This window comes from Lissotriton vulgaris, chromosome 1_2 (assembly GCF_964263255.1).
Source record: "Lissotriton vulgaris chromosome 1_2, aLisVul1.2, whole genome shotgun sequence".
Lineage (NCBI taxonomy): Eukaryota > Metazoa > Chordata > Amphibia > Caudata > Salamandridae > Lissotriton > Lissotriton vulgaris.
This window is the reverse complement of record NC_141686.1, coordinates 317419125-317435401: the sequence shown is the minus strand read 5'-3', so window position 1 is coordinate 317435401 and position 16277 is coordinate 317419125. Positions and strand designations below refer to the sequence as shown.

The 16277-nt window shown below is 50.9% G+C and overlaps 1 protein-coding gene across 11 annotated transcripts in view; it reads left to right on the top strand.

Annotated features, from left to right (window-relative positions):
* Positions 1-15809, top strand: part of SLC43A3 (solute carrier family 43 member 3) — a 468756-nt gene extending 452947 nt beyond the window's left edge. For all 11 annotated transcript variants that reach the window (XM_086953361.1, XM_086953355.1, XM_086953354.1 and 8 more), the window contains one exon: positions 13735-15809. In XM_086953361.1, the coding sequence (XP_086809487.1) occupies positions 13735-13902 (168 nt within the window). In that variant the 3' untranslated portion in view covers positions 13903-15809. The remainder of the gene's footprint in view (positions 1-13734) is intronic.
* Positions 15810-16277: the final 468 nt, after the last annotated feature.

Here is a 16277-nt window from a genome sequence, read left to right as displayed (position 1 = left end):
GGGAATTTCCGGGGCGTATGGGTGTTTTATACCCGCCCGTCGTTGGGAGCTGTTCCAGGAAAGTTGGAATGTTCGCTGTTCCATCGTTAAATCACGGGCGGCGATTTTCTGCTGCAGGGTTATATAAGCCAAGACATGTCTCGGCGTGCCTCTGGTCTCCTCGTGTTCAGGGCCTCTGTACACTCTCGCTACCTCTTGTGTGAACATTTGTAGTTGGGCGGCCAAATAATACACTTCAAAGTCTGGCCCCGCAAGCCCACCCTCGTCTTTGGGACGGGCTAGCGTCGCCAGAGCCACTCTGCATTTGCCTGCCTCCCACAAGAACGAAGTCAACTGGGACTTAAGTTGGCGGAAGAAGGAGCTGGGGATCCAGATCAGGAGTGTCCGGAAGTAATATAATAATCTCGGTAGAGCAACCATTTTCAACAGGGATATGCGGCCAGCGACGGATAGCGGGAGCGTAGCCCAAAAGGACATGCTGCCCCTCAGGGCTCGCATACACCGCCCCACATTCCCTTCGAACAGGTCTTCTGCGGTATGGTATATGTATACCCCTAAATATTTGATACAGGTCGGCTCCCAGTTCAACGCAGGGCGGTGGTCAGGACGAGCGATGTCCTTCTGTAATGGAAATACACTTGTCTTCGCCCAATTGACCTTCAGGCCAGAAACTACCCCAAACCGCTCCAGCAACCCTTCTGCTCCTTCTAGCGCTGTCGAGTCGTTTTCCAAGAATAAGAGCAAATCGTCGGCATACAGTGATATAAACTGTTGACCGTCGCTACTCTCTATGCCCTCGAAGTGTCTGCCCGTCCGGGCCTCAGCAGCCAGTGGTTCAATCGCCAGTGCAAACAATAAGGGGGATAAGGAGCAACCCTGACGAGTGCCCCTCTTCACCGGATATTGCTGCGAGACCAGAGGCCCTATCCGTACTCTTGCCACAGCCTCCGAGTATAGTACCTTTGTCCATTTAATATAACCTTCTCCAAGTCCAAAGCGGGCCATAACCTTGTATAGGTAGTCCCACTCTAGACTGTCGAAGGCCTTTTCAATGTCCACTGATAGAACCAGGGGGGCCCGAGTCATTGTCTGCGCGCTTTCTAGCAGCTGTATGAGCCGCCTAATATTAATTGTCGTGTTCCGAGTTGGGATGAAACCGTTTTGATCCGCATGCACTAATCCGGGCATATGCTGCAGAAGTCTAGTCGCTAAGATAGAGCTCAGTATTTTATAGTCTGCAGTGAGCATGGATAGCGGCCTGTAAGATGAAGGATTGCCACTGTCTCTACCCGGCTTCAGGAGCGGTATCACTAGTGCCTCCCGCATTGACTGTGGCAGGCGGCCCGCTTCCATAGCCTCCTTGTATATTACCTGGAGCCTCGGCGCTAGGATGTCTACATATTTACTATAAAATTCAATGGGCAGGCCGTCTAATCCTGGCGTTTTGTTGTGAGCCATTCGTTTGATCGCCCCCTAATCTCTCCCAGTGTGATTTCACTCCCCAGGTCTTTCGCCTGTTCTTCATCGAGCTGGGGCAGCTGTAGGCCAGACAGGAAAGCCTCAATCGCGCTCTCGCGGTCCTCCTGCCCACTCCTATACAGGACTGCGTAGTACCTTTAAAAACCTTCCAGTATCCCCTTCTGGGAGTGACAGGTGCGGCCCTCTCCATCTTCCAGTGATAGAATAGGGGAGCAACGCTTCGTGGGGTCCGCCAGCCACGCTAAAAGTGTGCCAGCTTTGTTCCCCTCCACATGGGCTCTGAGCATATATGCTCGGTGGTCGAAAGCACGTAGGCGTTCAACCTCCACCGCCACTGCCTCCCTAGCTGTGCAAACCTCTTCTTGGAGGTCGGGACGACCGGGACGCCTCTTCTCTGCATCGCGTAACTTAGAGTCTGCTTTAGCTACATCATCCAGCAACACCCGTCTTGCACCCACATACTTTGTTATGCATTGGCCCCTCACCACTACTTTAAATGCATCCCATTCCATCGCTCTGGTGGATGTTGTCCCCTAATTATCAGCGAAATATTGGGTTATACCGTCCTCCAGTGCCGCGTGGAAAAGTGGGTCCTCCAGTGTCTCCGGTCTCAATTTCCAGGTCGGCACTAGGGGTATCTCGGTCGTCCAGGCTAAATTAATAATGAGTGGATTATGATCCGAAATTGTCCTCGAGAGGTACTCCGACCCGGTTACGGACGGCAATACATCCTGCGAACCCAACATCGCATCAAGCCGGACATGCAGGTCATGCAAGCTGGAAAAATATGAGTAGTCGCGGGTCGCTGGGTGGTGCACTCTCCAGACATCTATTAGACCCCATCCCTCTTGCCATTCCCGTCTACCCTTTGTGAGTCTATGCACCGGGGAGTCCCTCAGTGGTGGGTGGGATCTGTCTAGGTCCATGTCTGCTATGGAGTTGAAGTCTCCGCCCACCAATATCGTGCCCGCTAGGAAGTGTGCCAATGTCCCCGACAACCCCGTCAGAAACGCCATCTGCTCCGTATTTGGGGCGTACACGCTGCACAGGGTGATATCCCTGCCTCTCAACTTGCCTTCTACCACTACATATCTTCCCTCAGGGTCCACTAGGTGTCGTGTCGGTTGAAAAGGTGTCCCCGCCCTGATCCAGATTAATGTCCCCCTAGCATAGGCTGAGTAGGAAGTATGGAAGACCCGCCCTCTCCATCTCCTCTGAAGAGCCACCCCTTCCTGCTTCGTAAGATGAGTTTCCTGTAGCAGCGTAATATGGACCCCCCTCCGAATTAAGTAGGCGTGTACCTTATGTCTCCGTTACATCATATGAAGCCCCCGCACATTCCAGGTCATGCACTTCAACAAACCTACATTAGCCATTGTCCCGAAAAGCACATCGTTGTATCATATCACATTGCAGACCCTCACGGATGGTGTCCCCCGCCCCAACTCCCTTGAAAATGTAGATCGTTACATCGCTCAGATTTCTCTGCGCCCTCCATTGCCAATCGTGGAAGTAACCCCCAACAGAGTCCCCACCCCCCCAGAACAGGCCCCAATATTGAACTATTAGTTCCCATCCAAACTAAGCAACTTCCCCAAACTGTGTTGCTGTAACACGGTCGTAACCGTGGTTGCCTTAAGGGCCAATGGAGCGAGGCCTAGGCCAAAAGGGGACCGCACGAGCAACCCCCCCGAACTCCCGGTTGCTCCCCAACATGAATATCAAGCTTGCAACCCAAATTGCGATCCCCGATCATCTTACTGTGCAAGCAGCGGAGTCTTTGGTGTGGCTGCCCGCCAGCTGCAAGTCAAGTGTTCAGGATAGTTTCCAATGACTGTGGTGTCACCAACGGGCCCTTGGCACCATGTATCCCTGATACGTCCGAGTTCGAGCCCGAGGCTGAGGCATGAGTCTCAGTGTCCGTGTTCTGTTTAGATTGGGAGCCTCCGGATCTCGCCAACGTCCCTGCTGCCTGAAGCGCTGCTTTCCTCTCAGCCTCCGTTTGAGTAGCCGTCGGTTTCTTTGCGCCTCGCCGCCCCTTGCGCAATCTCTGCGATTTCCGGAGGCCCGTTTTCGCCCTGTCTCGTTCCCGTTCTCTCTCCTCTTGTGCCTTGGCTCCATCCGTGCCCGCTTTATACGTGTCCCACCATTCCCATGCTTCCGCTGCCGTACCAAAGAAGTGTGTCCTCTCATCGACCACCATTCTGAGTTTTGCCGGGAAGAGCAGGGAGTATGATATTCCCTCCGTCCGGAGTTCTTTTTTGAGTGATAGGAAGGAGGCCCGCAGCCGCTGCGTCTCATAAGTGAAGTCCGGGTACAGAGTTACTCTACTATTCGCCACCTGAAACGGGCCGGTGTCCCGAGCTCTCTGTAGTAGAAGGTCCCGGTCCTTATAGTGCAGCAGTTTTACGATAATCGGCCTCGGGGGTAGACCGGGTTTTGGAGGTCCTGAAGGAACCCGGTGAGCTCGCTCTATAGCGAAGAAGGATGATAGGCCCTCCGGTGCCACTACGGAGCCGAGCCAGGTCTCAAGAAATTCCACCATATCCTCCCCCTCCTCTTTCTCCGGAACTCCTACGATACGAACGTTGCTGCGTCGACTTCTATTTTCCGCATCCTCCGCTCGCCTCTCTAGGACTTGGATCCGATCAAGGGCATTCGTTAGTTTGCCCTCAAAAGTCTTGTGCGAGGGCACCAGATCCTGCAGAGTATCTTCCACGTCCTTGACCCTATCCTTGAGTTTATCGTGGTCCGCTCGTAGTAGACCCAGTCCCGAGGCCACTTGTGCAATGTCTTGCCGCAACGTGTCCTGCGTGGAGGCAATGGCTTCCAGGATACGGTTTTGTAATTGCTGCAGCTCCGAGGGCTCCGCCAGGTCGCCGTCCGCCATGTTCGAGGCCGTCGCTCCCTCGGCTTTCCCCTTCGGCTTCACCATACCGCGCCGTCGCCTCTCTCAGGGTCGTTAGTAGTGTCTTTTTTGACTCCTGGTGTCGCCACTGATATTGAGGGCTAGGTATAAGGTCACCGTTGTCCTCACTCCTCTCAATCCCAGGCCGCTCCTGAGCCGACACCCAAGTCGCTGGGTCGTTTCAGGCCCGTGATGCGCTGTGGACTCCACTGGTCGCGCAGGCCAAAGTCAACAGATGATTCGCTCTTCTGGGCGGCCCAGTTCCAGGAATCCGCTCCGCTGTCTCTACACTTCGCCGGCCAGGAGACTACACCTCGTCAGTCGTCGTCCCTCTACTGGGCTCCATTCACCAGCTTCCACCGCCATCTTGTCCATCCTTAGCTCTCCGACTGGCGGGCTCGGTGTGCAGGCCCCCCGTCCAGTGTTTTGCAGCGTGAATCTTTCTGGATTCACTATGCTGTGCAAATTCCGCGGTCTTGTGGTTGGGTCCGGATTCGTAGTCTTTTCTTTGTTTTGTTTTTTTTTTTCGTCGCCCAGGTGGGCGTCGGCGTCACCCCTCCTTGGGTGTATTTCCGGTGATGTCGGCATGCTTCCTGCGGAAGCTCCCACCCTTGGGCGCCATCTTCAGATTCTTTTTTCCGCAGTCGGGTCTGGATCGTTCCCGTTGGGCTCCAGACATTTTTGAAGAAAGTACTAGGAAAAGATTGAAATTGGAGAAGATATCGAAAGAAGAAGACTACGAAAGACTTCGCTGAATACTGACCAGCGAAGGGAAGGAGAAATCATCGAGGACTTCGACGATCGTCGACATCCGCGTGGCCAGGGAGGCCAAAACACTTGATGATGGACAACACGCCGTTCAAGTTCTGCCCTAACTGCCACCACAAGTTTGCGCAGAAAGACCAACACCCGGTTTGCAACCTTTGCTTACCGGTAGATCACAGAAGCGAGGACTGCAACGCCTGCTCCGCCTTCGCCCCGAAAACCCTTCGTGTGAGGAAGAGCCAGAGGGTAGCGCACGCCACCCTCCAAGGGAAAGCCCCGACGCCATCGCTGTACGAGCTGGGGATGTCCTCGGAGGAAGAGGACAACGCTGCCACCGAAGACGATCGCTACACGGTCGTAGAGACCGATTACACGAAGACATCTGACTCGTCGTTCCCCAAGAGCACGAGAGACTCTGAATCTCGAAAAAACGAGTGCAAGACCCCGAAAGCGCCGACGCAGAGACACCTGGCATCCGCGGCTACCCACAGGCCCAGCGGATCCTCTGAGAAGGAGTCCCTGGCGCCGAGAGCTGTTGAGCAGCAGAAGTCGTCGAAGATCGTCCCCGAAAAGGACCGATCGACGTCGAGGGAGAAAGACCCTAAAGCCTCGACGCCGTACAGGGACCCGAAACCCAGTTCGACGTCCAAGTCCTCGACGCCGAAACTCTCACAGCCGAGCCAGGCGCCGAAGAGAGTGGCCGAACAACCCGGCGCGGACAACGCGGCCGAGATGGAAAAGAAAAAAACGGCGACTAGAAGCCGAAATGGAAAACATCTTGCAGCGGAAAAAAGATTTCGACGCCAAGATGAGAGCCTTCACGATTCCCCACAAGACCAAGCCACCCATGCTAGAACTGGTCGAGGAGGAAGACGAACACGTCGAGGAACATGAGCCTGGCGCCAAAATGGTCGGCGACCAGGAAGAGGACGAGAATCCCTACGAGGCTTACAGCTATGAGGAGGAAGAGGACAGCAGGTTGGACGCCGAGTCGGCCACCTCTGACCCGCAGGAGGAGGATTACCTGGATGTCGACACCGAGAGCCCGGAAGAGGCGGTCGGCACATACCCCTCGAGGCCATCGGGGCTTACAACTCGGTGATAAGGTCTGCGGCAGCAGCTTTCAAGCTCAAGCTCGACGAGGAGAAGCAGAAAGCGGACTTTCTCCTCGAGACATTACTCCCCACGCAAACAAGGAGCCAGTATCTACCTATGCTCGACAGCGTCTTGGCGCAGGGGATGGAGGCATTCAGGGAACCCGCAACATGCAAGGCAGTCACTCCCAGAACGGAAAAGAAGTACAAACATTCATCAAAGGACCCAGCCTACATTTGTGGCGTGGTCTCAGCTGACTCCATCGTCACGGCCACAGCAAGGAAGAGGGCTAACGTGGCCACTACTTCTGGACCACCTCCTGATAAGGAGAGCAAAAGGATGGACTTAGTGGGCAGAAGGATCGAACGGAATGCCGCGACCCAATGGCGTATGGCTAATTCCAATGCCCTCATAAACAGGCATATGTACCAGATCATGGAGGAGCTAGGAAAACTGGTGAAAGACCTACCCCAGGAGGCCAGGCAGAAGGCCGAGAAACTGGTGTAAGACGGGAAGAATGCGGCCAATTGTTGCCTCAAGACGGCCCTGGATGGAGCAGACACCTCCAGCAGGCTCATGATGATGGGTGTCACGGAAAGAAGACACGTATGTCTCAGAATCTCGGGCTTCAAGCCTGAGGTGCAACACAGCATCTTGAACACTCAGTTCAACGGCGAGACGCTGTTCGGGACAACAGTTGACGACAAACTCAGTCAACTAAAGAAAGACAATGAAACTGCACGATCCATGGGAGCTTTGCAGTTCAGAGGCAACAAGAGGGGCACCCAGTCACGGAGGCCCGGCGGAAGAGGTGGAAACCAGCCAGGTACTTCACACCAGGCTTTCCAACAGACGCACCAGGCGGACTCGCAGGCGCAACCGAGTCAACAGAAGCAGTCCTGGCAGTACCAGTCAAGGGGCCAGTCCTTTCGAGGGAGAGGAAATGGAAGAGGACAGCATAAAAGAGGGGGCCAGCAGCCCGCCTCTAAATGACTTCAGAGACATCCGTGTGCCCGCCCACAGAAAGGATCCCAGGGGGCAGCACGTACAAAGGGGTCAGGACACAATGGACAACTACCACCACATAACACCAGTGGGTGGAAGATTAAGATTCTACCTCCAGGAATGGAGAGAGATCACATCAGACAAATGGATACTAAACATCATCCAATTCGGGTACTGCTTAGAATTGGAAGGGAGGCCAACAAGCAGGAGACCAAAGAGAAAGCCACTAGCAAACGAACAGCTACAGCGGCTTCAGGAAGAAGCAAGAGAGCTCCTACAGAAGGAGGCCATAGAACGGGTTCCCTTCAAAGAAAGAAACAAGGGAATATACTCAACGTATTTCCTCGTGCCAAAGGTCAACGAGACAATGAGGCCCATTCTGGACCTCAAGTTCCTGAACACATTCATAAGAACACAGAAATTCAAAATGACCTCCCTGCAGGAGGTGCTACCGCAATTGCAGATTGGGGACTTCATGGTCACGATAGACCTCAAGGACGCCTACCTGCACATACCAATGAACGTAAATTACAAGCATATGCTCAGGTTCACGGTCGGAGAAAGCCACTACCAGTTCACAACACTAGCCTTCGGTCTAAAATCAGCACCGAGGGTCTTCACAAAGTGCCTCGCGGCAGTCGCAGCGCACCTACGAAGGCAGGGAATACACGTATATCCTTACCTGGACGACTGGTTAGTGAAAGCAAACTCGTACCAGAAATGCAAGAAAGACGCACATACAGTTACGAGAACACTGATAAACCTGGGGTTCTCCATCCATTGGAAAAAATCGTCAATGGAGCCGGAACAAGTAAAGATCTTCCTGGGGGCGCAGATCAACACCTTACAGGGCAGGGTGTTTCCCAGCGACAAGAGAGCAGGGGCCCTGGTGAGGGACACTCGCTTCTACCAGAAGGGACAAGCTCGGACAGTGAGGACTGCGAGCAAGATCTTGGGGATGATGGCATCATGCATCCACCTGGTATCAAATGTACGGCTTCACATGAGACCCATCCAAGAATGGCTCCAGGAACAATGGTCACAAGCTTCAGGAAGTTGGGAGGATCTAGTGGTTGTGACGCACGCAGTGCAGAAGGAAATGGCATGGTGGACCATGGAGAACATAGCAAAGGGAAAGCCTCTTACACCCCCAACACCAACAGTGACTATCACCACAGACGCATCCTGAAGGGATGGGGTGCTCACATGGAAGAGCTCAAAGTGAGGGGTCTGTGGACACCAACAGATGCGACCAAGCACATCAGCTATCTAGAATTGAAAACAATCTTCCTTGCACTGAAAGCCTTCCAATCAAGACTGTACAAGCACAGGGTGTTGCTGCAGACAGACAACACCACAGCGATGTTCTACATCAACAAGCAGGGTGGAACATGGAACACAGTCAACAATGCTATCGACACTGGCGCAGGAGATATGGAGATGGGCCACCCCCCTCAGGATAGACCTACTGGCCATACACCTACCGGGGAAGGAGAACATTCAGGCAGACTGGCTCAGCAGACAGACATCGGCATCCCACGAGTGGGAGCTCAATACTCAGGAGACGAAGTGGTTGTTCAACAAGTGGGGAACGCCATCAGTGGACCTGTTTGCAACACGCCAGAATGCCAAATGCCAAAGCTTCGCATCCAGACAACCCGAAGAGGGGTCCCTTGGGAATGCCCTATGGATAGATTGGTCCGGGACATTTGCTTACGCTTTTCCCCCGATACCACTGATACACAGAGTACTGAGCAAGTGCAAAGCGAGCAACATGACCCTGATTCTGGTCGCACCACAGTGGGCCAGACAGACATGGTACTCGCAGATCATGGAGATGGCACAGAGTGCACCCCACAGATTCGGCAGAAGAAAAGACCTGCTCTTCATGCACAACGGAGAGGTACTGCACCCAGAGCCAGAGAGCCTGAGCCTAGTGGCGTGGCTCCTGAGGACATAGAATTTGCACACTTGAGGCTGCCAGAGAGCACCCTCAGGGTCCTTCATGAGGCACGATGGCCCAGCACACGGAAGTGCTACATGGCAAAGTGGAAGAGATTCACAATATGGTGCAGCAAGGAAAGACTTCACAATAAAATGAAGAAGGACTCCACAGTGCTAAAATACCTCACGCACTTACTGGAGAAAAAACTCAGCTCGTCCTCCTTAAGAGTCCACTTGGCAGCGATAGTCGCCTATACAAGGGGTGAGATGGGCAGGAGTTTCTTCAAGTCACAGGTTGTGAAGAGATTCCTGGAAGGAGCGAAGAGGATCGCACCACCCAAGCGGGTGCCGCCACCAGCATGGAACTTGAACATAGTCCTGACGGAACTCATGAAGGAGCCCTTTGAACCACTCCACAAGACCTCACTAGAAATGCTGACCATGAAGACAGCTTTCTTGGTTGCAATAACGTCCTTACGCCGAGTGAGCGAGCTTCAAGCGCTAACTCTGCAGGAACCATACATACAAATACACAATGACAGGGTTGTGATGAGGACTGACCCACACTTCTTGCCAAAGGTGGTGTCCAAATTCCACATGAACCAGTCCATACAGATACCGAGCTTTTTCCAAAAACCAACAAATAGCGCAGAGCGAGCCCTACACGCCCTAGACGCCAGAAGGGCGGTCATGCACTATATCGAGAGGACAAAGGGACACAGGAAGACAAAGGGACACAGGAAGACAAAGCAGTTCTTCGTGTCATTCGCCAACAGTTTCATGGGAAAGGCTGTAACAAAGAACACTATCGCACAATGGATCGCGCAAACAGTCCAACTCTGCCACAAACGGGCAGGGCAAGAACTAGCAGAGGGGCCACGTGCCCACTCCACTAGGAAAAAAGGTGCTACAATAGCCTTCCTGGCTAATACACCCATACAAGACATATGCCTGGCGGCAACATGGGCTTCGGTGCACGCATTCACGAAGCACTACTGCGTAGATGTTCAGATGAACAGAGAAGCACAAGTCGGACAAAGGGTGCTCCAGCACATATTCAAAAACCAAAGCTCATCTTCCACCCAGCCGCCACAGAAATGAGAAACCGCGACAAAATCTATGCACAGCATAGTGAATCCAGAAAGATTCACGCTGCAAAACGAATAGTTTCTTACCTGTCGGTGTAGTTTTGCAGCTTGATGATCTTTCTGGATTCACTAGCGAACCCACCCACCTCCGCCAGAAAGATGAGGCTGGAGAAGAAAGAGGTGGTAAAAAAAAAACAAAAAAAACCAGAAATGACTTTTATATACAAAGCGGTTAAAAGAAGTTTCACCTACATAGAACATTGCCATCACTTCGGAGACGAAAGAAACACGGAAAAAAGAATCCGAAGATGGCGCCCAAGGGTGGGAGCTTCCGCAGGAAGCATGCCGACGTCACCGGAAATACACCCCAAGGAGGGGTGACGCCGACGCCCACCTGGGCGACGAAAAAAAAAAAAAAAAAAAAAAGAAAGAAAAGACTACGAATCCGGACCCAACCACAAGACCGCGGAATATGCACAGCATAGTGAATCCAGAAAGATCATCAAGCTGCAAAACTACACCAACAGGTAAGAAACTATTTGTTCGCTCTGGTCCGCCCCCAGGTCACCAATTGTCACTCAATGGCGATGTTGAATTGTGGGGCTCCGGATCCAACAGGAGGAACGGCAGAGCCGCAGTCGATCCGTTCGTTCTGTGCGTTTTCACACCTCGGTCGCCATTTTGAGGAGCGCCTTTGTTTCGCAGCGATTGAAGACGATTCGCTGCTCCAGAGTCATATAATCTCCAATCTGCTCCGCTGATGGCTCCCTACTTGCCCCCCATCGTCCTCCATCAGAGCCCTTCCTTTTCTGGGGTTATCTCAGGGTTTTTAGCAACGATTTTCAGGATGTTTGTGGGGATCGGGCGCGGAGCTCCGAGCTCACGCCGCCATTCCCTCCGGCGTCCAAGCCACGCCCCCCTACACTTCTGTTTGAAGCATCTCCCAGGGGTGCACAATGACCTTGCAGACCTGCTCTGCAGGATGTAACAACAAGTCCATGAGTGGGAAGTCCACCTGCATGTCCTACTCCCTCACTTTTGTCACTGTGGATCATAGACCTTTTCGCCACATGTGAAAACAAAAAATGCCCGGAGTTCACCGCCTGGTTCTCACACCCCTAATATATGGGCAATGCTCTGTGGATAAACTGGTCAGGGATCTTTGAATACACTTTTCTTCCTCTCCCACTTCTACTGTACAGAGGAAACTGCAGCAAACATCCCTCACCTTCAACTTGGTAGCTCCCACGTGGGTCAGACAACGTGGTTCTTCAATCTTCTAGAGCTGTTCATCGTCGCACATTAGAAGCTCCCCAATAGACCGGTCCTTCTTACACAAATCAGGCAGGTTCCAACACCCATATCCCAGGCTGCTCAGCCTAGTGATCTGGCTCCTGTGGTCCTAGAGTTTGGTTACCTTCCTTAACTTACCTCAAGAGTGAATCTCCATTCTGAAGGACGCCTATAGACCTACACCACGCACCTGCTATGCTGCCAAGCAGAAACGGTTTGTCCACTACTGCATCACGAGATACATAAACCCGCTCACACCTACATTAGAAGATATCATTTCTACCTCCTGCATCTGCAAATGTCTGGTTTAGCCTACATCTCAATTCACCTGCACCTAGCTGTCTGTGATTGCTCTAAAAAAAAAGCAATGTTTTTTTAATGCTTCCGTTTTGAAAACTTTGAAAAACCTTTTTTTAGACTAGACAATGCTCCCTATGACCACCGCCTACTCCTAAAAGATATTTTAAAATGGTGGTAAAAATGTACCGTTTTGCAACCAGGATTTGGTCTCAAAACAGTAATACATACCATACTAATTTTGCATTTGGAAGGGACACCCAGAGCACGCCCCAACCAACTACTGAAACACAAATGCAAATTGTGATTTGGTGGCAAGTTACTGAATCTCATTTTGTTTTTTGTACATCAGAAAAAACATTTTTTCCCATCGCAAGCGGCCCAATGTATTTACAGCCCGAAAAATGCTCTGTACACTTCCCCATAATCCTTTAGGCTCCACAGACCCCTGTGTGTACGGCAGAGAGAGCAGGAAGACCCCAAAAAGCTGTTGTTTGATCCACACCCAGGTGTCCTTGAACTAGTCCACACAACTGTTCATGCTAAAGTTGATGTGCATTCAAACAAGGCACAGCCCTGCTTGCAGGTGATGATAGCAGGGGCAGCTCCTCCACTAGGGCGGGGGAGCGTCGCCCCACTGCTTTCATGCAGTGCGAGAAGCAGAAACATAAAATGGTAATAACTACCATTATATGTTTCTGCTGCTCGCACTGCGAGAAAGTAGAACAGAAGGGTTTTGTTGTGGGTGGGCGGCGGAGCTACTCTGCCAGCAGGGGAGGAGTGGTGCCCACTCCTGAGGGCGCAATGACTGGTCGACCTTCTGGGGCCGCCCAAACCAGTCATGCACACTCTGTCCTTTCTCCATGCAGGCTGCATGGAGAAAATGGCCTCCCCGTAAGCCCCTGGCTGGGCGGCGGCCCCACCAATCACAACGCTGCCATTGCAGTGTCGAGATTGGTTTAAGGGAGGAAAGGGTTGTTGCCTGCTTACTGTTCCTGCCAGAAGCAGGAGAGCAGGAGCAGGACTGGTGCTGAGAAAACGCGGCACCGGGCCGGCGGAGAGGTACGTTTTTAAAATGATATTATTAAACCCCCCCCTCCACCCGCAATTGATGCCAGTCGCAACTGGAAGATAGGCCCCAAAATCATCCCTGCACTGAAGATGGATGGATAACTTTCACTCAACACCTCGCCATGTGCACAACTACCACTTAAATAGCAGTCATCGAAGGACCAGAAGAGAGGTAGGGGAATGGGTGGCACTCCCTCCAGTTCAAAGGCAAGCATTGGCAAAGCCAAACCCCTCACTGGTAAAAACTAATGCTTTTGCCAATGCTTCTCTTTCCCTAGATGGCCACCGTGAGCGCACTGTCTGAATCTTCTTTTGTTTGAAGAGAGCCATTCGAAGGTTCACAATGGATTTTCAACCTTACACAATTTAACAGTAGAGTGGGCAGTGGTTAATTTGAGCCGGTCCTTGGCTCCGACACTTAATTTTCAACACTGAGCTTATGACAGTCTACCACATGGTGGCGCTGTTTGTCTAATTTACAGATGAGCACAACCGCCGTATCTTAATTCAGCATACTTTAAGAAGGGCTAATATCTGCCGCCCAAGCCATTCTTGTAGCTTTGGGAGCCGGGAATAGCCTGAATTATTACACTTGTAGGAGTGTGAAGGTTAGTAGTTGTGTTGGTAACTTCATTGGCAGCGCTGGGAGGGGCAATGTGTGGTGCAAGCTGCGGTGAGCTCCTGATGAGGGCTCTGGAACCTATATTTTTACAGTTTAAGCACTTGGGGTGGGTGCGTTGAGGGAGGGGTACAGCATGTCCTCATATTCCTTCCTGTCCTTACCTGCAGGTGAACATCGGATTGCTCATTTTCGTCCTTCTGGCCTTCATCCACCCGGTGAATGTGTTTCTGGAGTGCCGACGGCGGGAGCGGGCTATGGTGGGTGCAGCAGACAAGACTGATGCCCTGATAGTGGGAGAAAGGACTCACCTGGAAGAGGATGGCTCGACAATCTGAGCCTGGACTGTATGAGGAGCGCACGGCTGGCCTCAAGGAAGGGGACTGTGCTGGGCACTATGGACGCAGAAGAGGGTCGGTGGTCCCAGCATCCGGGGCGCAGACCAGATACTGCATCTCAGTATTGGATTTATTGAACTTTGAGCAGATGTCAGCCCCACCTGCTGTGCATGAGGTGGGGGTCACTGCCACCTCTAGGGAACAATTTTAATTCAAAATGCCAATTGTTATAATGTTTTGACATTTTATAGGGAAAATGTTTCTTTTGGTTAAAGTTCCAGGTTATTTCTCAACCCCTTTCTTTCTCTATTTCTTTTTCTCCCTGTTGTATTTCTTTTGGGGGGAGGGGGCGGGGGAAAGGGGTTCCTTGTTTTGACTCAAATTTTGTCTTTCTTCTTTTTAGTGTCTCTTACTTTTTTTTCTTTTCTGCTGTTCTGCTTGTCTTCAAACTTTATTCTCTTTTCTATTCTATTCTATTCTTATCTTTTCTATTCTGTTTTTAAACTTAGCTATTTTTTATTTTGTTTAATTTCCCCGTCTTTATTTTTTATTCTGCTTTTCAGTTTTGTTCATTACTCTTTTTTCTTACTTCTATCCCTCTAAATCCATCTTTCTTCCCTTGTCCGTTACTTCTTCTCCTCCCGCCACTTCACCCTCCCCATCAGGGTTTAAAACAGTATTCACTTTTTAAAACTTTTTTTGTATAATTTTAGTACCGGAATGAATAGATGCTTTATAATAAGTGCCATATTTTTTATGTTTTTTTATAACATTTTGTTTTTAATTGTAAAAACGGAAATGGTGCACAGATTGTATTGCCTCAGAGTTGCATCGTGCTTGCACTGCCATGCTTGTCAGGACAAGAAAAACTGACTTTTATAGTAGGGGTCTGACTGAAGTGTATTAAACAAATGGAAACTGAGATTTTACATCCCTTTGGGCATGGCTGAGCCTCTTTAGCTGAGAGCTGGCCATACTAACAGGAAAAGTCTTTAGAATGTATTTTATATTGTCCATATTGCTAAGGGACTGGCATTACAAATCGGTGCAAGGCCTTTCTCAGGGTTCTGGTGCAGGCGGTTGGTTACTTTTAGGTATCATGGTGGTGGTGGTGACCTACCACCATTTAACACTGACGTTTTAGGGCCTCACATACATGAGTGACGTATACACAAGGCCAATGGAAAATCACAGTGGTTCATCGACTGCTTTAACTGCATAAAATTAATTTTCAGGCCTTGCTGCCTCACCGCCCCCCCTTCTGCTGCATATTTTTGCAAATGTGTAACTAAACGGATGAAAAGTTATTTCAGTTGTTGCACACACTGTGCTATGACGCGCCACACACTCTGCAAAGGTTCGTTAGTCGCCTTGCAGCTTGTGATCGAGTTTACTGGTATTTGAAGGGCTGACACCTTTGCACAGATCTAAACATTTGGGAGTTACTTCAGCCTCTGTTCTCAAGCCGCAGGTATTTCAAGATGGCGCCCAGACTTTGGAAGAATCCCAAACATTTTGCATCTCTATTTGAGGTCTGATATTATGTATAAAAAATATTTTGCAGTGAGACATCTACATAATTAATATGACGTGCGATATCGTCTTCAGCTGGGACTTTTTTACATTTTTTTGTTATGAAAATTATGCAGAAGTTTGGGCACTATCTGATGAATGCAGCAAATTTGTATTTATGCAGGAACAGTCATCACTGCACAATCATGTTGCTCCAGTTGCCAGGCCTAGAGTGTGACCACCTTGTAAACCTGCACCTGAAAAACATTAGCGAGGTGCTGAATAAATGAAATGTGTGTTTGTTTTCTGTTAAGTACAATGTTGTGCGGATTTTACAAAATGTATTTTATATTGGCGGTCGAAAGGCCATTGCTAATAAAATGGTGTTCCTTTAATTCCAAGCGAGACATCATTATTCGGTTTGGGTGATGGTAGAGGGTGTGCTGAGCGTATGTAGGTTTGCTGCTCAAGAAACCCATGTGTTGTTGCTGCACTGGAGCCCTTTGTATCGGTCTGTGAAAATATTGAGATGACAAGATGTTAGGATGAAAGTCTTCTGCAAAGCGTGGTAAAGCTGCGTTGCCCTGAGATGTCTTTGGGTATCCCTCCGCCATTTTCCCCAGCGAGCTCAACAGCCATGTGAGCCCACAGAGGTTTCTCCCGTTTGACATCAGAGCAGAGGTCTGAGGGTGATGATGCACCCAAAGAGCCCCCCACTCTTCCAGGGTGACTACCACCCCACTATTCCAGGGTGACTACCGCCCCCTATCCAGGCTAGGGGACTGGACAGCTGTGGCAGCAGTATCAACAGCTGGGGCCAGCCCATTTTACCTTCACCCTTCTCAAAGGACGGCCTACTGGCT